The sequence below is a fragment of the Rhincodon typus genome, chromosome 22 (genome assembly GCF_021869965.1).
Source record: "Rhincodon typus isolate 14 chromosome 22, sRhiTyp1.1, whole genome shotgun sequence".
Classification (NCBI taxonomy): Eukaryota; Metazoa; Chordata; class Chondrichthyes; order Orectolobiformes; family Rhincodontidae; genus Rhincodon; species Rhincodon typus.
Genome location: NC_063353.1, coordinates 46377831 through 46380506, shown reverse-complemented (window position 1 = coordinate 46380506; position 2676 = coordinate 46377831). Strand labels below are relative to the sequence as shown.

The 2676-nt window shown below is 47.6% G+C and overlaps 2 protein-coding genes across 4 annotated transcripts in view; both read right to left on the bottom strand.

The window, feature by feature from the left end:
- The window catches only part of prpf18 (PRP18 pre-mRNA processing factor 18 homolog (yeast)), a 289626-nt gene that overhangs the window by 199819 nt on the left and 87131 nt on the right, over nt 1–2676 (bottom strand). The window lies entirely within an intron of this gene.
- Nucleotides 1–2676, bottom strand: part of ucmaa (upper zone of growth plate and cartilage matrix associated a) — a 14630-nt gene that overhangs the window by 10909 nt on the left and 1045 nt on the right. For both annotated transcript variants that reach the window (XM_048610421.1, XM_048610422.1), the window contains exons 2-3: nt 2045–2110; nt 1869–1964 (exon numbers count right to left, since the gene is read on the bottom strand). In XM_048610421.1, coding sequence (XP_048466378.1) covers nt 1869–1964; nt 2045–2110 — 162 coding nt within the window. The remainder of the gene's footprint in view (nt 1–1868; nt 1965–2044; nt 2111–2676) is intronic.

Here is a 2676-nt window from a genome sequence, read left to right as displayed (position 1 = left end):
TGGCCTGCTGTGTTCATCCAGCTCTACACCTTGTCATCTCAGCTTCTCCAGCATCTGCAGTTCCTACTATCTCCTTTCCTCTGATTGTGAGTTTGGTAATGGATTCACCTGAGAGTCCAAGGCTTTTGATTGAAATTTCACCATGGAGCTAATCTAGACTAGCAGTATTCAGGTACACAGTCTGGTTGGAAATGTATTTTGTTTGTGTGCAATATTAAATTGTGACCCTGTCTGCCTGCTCCAGTCAATGTAAAATAATCTCAGTATTTTGAAGAGCAGGAATTCTGCGGGTGTCCCAGCCAGGACAGCATTCCTGCATCAACCAAATCACCCAGTGGGAATAATGTGCTCATTCCTTCCCATTTATGTCCAGAGCTCCCTGTGGAGTTTGTCTCCAGGACTGGCCCCTGCAAATTGACCTGTTGCTGATAAAATGTTTCGGGCTGTTCTCCAGGTTGAAAAAGCTCGTTTTTAATTATTTTTGAGGCTTTGAGACTTCACTTTTGGAAACATCCGGTTATTACTGAGATTTCACGAGGTTAAGAAAATATATTCAGGAACAAAAACAAAGTTGCTGGAAAAGCTCAGCAGGTCTGCTCTGCACTGAGTTCTGAAGAAGGGTCACCGGACCTGAAACGTTAACGTTTTTTTTCCTTCACAGATGCTGCCAGACCTGCTGAGCTTTTCCAGCGACTTTGTCTTTGTTCTTGAGTGCAAAAAACAATCGGCTAGACAGAGAAGCTGTCCACTTTGCCTGTGACTGTTGTAATTTCACTGTGCACCAGTCTGATTCCCTCCCGGAGTTGGGAGTTTCACAGATCTCCTGATTAACAGAAACTAAGACAGAAATTGCTGGATAAACTCCTGGCTAACAGAACTGGCGACCAATGGACAATGCTTTAATTTTAAAGCCGTCAAAACAGCCTTCCACAGGGAGACTGCACCAGAGCCCCGGGTTCAGGAGAGTATGAGCAGAGAGAGAAGGGGTCAGGATTTTAATTAAAAGACTGATGGACCCTGAATGGTCCTGGGTTAGACCAGGGTCAAGTGAATGTGGACTGGGGAGAGAGGGAACCTGCAGCACTGTCTCCAGACTGTCCTGTACCTCCCAGAATGAGCCCAGTGAAAGGTCAGACTTCCCAAGACAGTGCTGTCAAAGCAAGATCTAGACATGAACCTGCTGTTGAAACCCGATAACAGCAGGTTCATGTCTAGATCTCACAGGCTCGAGCTTTCCTGTTTGAAATATGCCCAGAGTACTCTCTCTCTCTCTCTCCAACCACAGAGTTTCAACTCCGAGAGACATGGACCATTTGGAACCCTCTCTCCAGCTCTTCCCAATCTCTATGTACCGCCACCAAAGACAAGCTCCAAACCCCCACTTCTCAAACGTCCCACTCCCTGACCGGCGGGATATTGGATAGTTTTATTTTGGTCAGCTCTCTAAACCTGTTGGAGCCCCGGGATGGGGGTGAGGAACATTCACAGGCGCCAAGAAACATCAATTCCTGCCCAACCCCATTCCCAATGACCGAGTGCTTCCTCCGTTTAACCGGGACACTCCACCGGTTCCTCTCCCCCAACCCCCCTCCTCCTTCTCTCTTCCCCCCTTTCCTCGCTCTCTCTCTCATTTTCTCTCTCTCTCCCCCCTCTCTTTATGTTTCTTCTTCTCCCTTCGCTTTCTCTCCTTTTCCCCCTCCTCTGTCACTCTTCCTCTCTCCCTTCTCTCTTTGTCTCCCTCCCTTTCCCCTCTCCACCCCCCCACCCCCCCACCCCCTGTGCCTGCACACACACACACACACGGAGAGTGCGAGTGAGTGTGTGTGTGTCGGGGGTTATAGCTGCAGTTTTTGACAGTTCAGACTCACCCATCATTTCAGCCCTGGATTTCGGAGAACGCTTGGCACGTCGCTTAAAGAAGTTAGAAGCGTCTTGTTCAGACACGAAAACCTGCCTCTTCATTCCTGCCAAATCAATAAAGAGACTTTTCATTGGGACGAATAGACGCGGGCTTGTACTGAGTCTGTATTGAAATTCTCCTTACGTTGCTGGTCTTCTGGTTTGTTCGTTTTATCCAGAGGCACCGCGGCGCATTCACTCTCCCGGAGAACTACAAAGTAGAAAATCAAAACAGAAACACATTTAATTCGGGATAAAGGCACAAATTACAAACGTTGGAGAGACAATCTGAGGATGGCAAGTCAGATTTTTCAGACACTGGGGGCTTCCATTTGAAACTTTCACAGTTTATTCAGTGTGTCCCCCTGTAGTGAAAAGTTCTCCCCCCCTCCCCTCCAGCCCCTGTCTGAAGGTAAAATAATCCACCAGATCTCCTGGTCTTAATTAAAACACCAAGCGGAGCAAGTGAGCATGACCCTCCCGCTACGCAGCAGCAATTCTGGTGATTCGGAATTCTTACATTTTACTGAAATGCATTTTTAAAAAGCAAATGTGTCATGTTAGTAATATGTCGGTGTAAAATTCCAGAACCCAGGGAGTTAAGTGTCCACAAAGTTCTGGCTGTATTTGCAATCAATCCGGATTATTGCAGTCCTCTGAGCCAGAGTGCTCTGGACAACAGAGAGCAGGGGGACACACTCTGTATGGGTCTCTCCCCCTCTCTGTCTCTCTATGTATCTCTCCTCCCTCTCTATATCTGTCTCTCCCTCTCTCTGT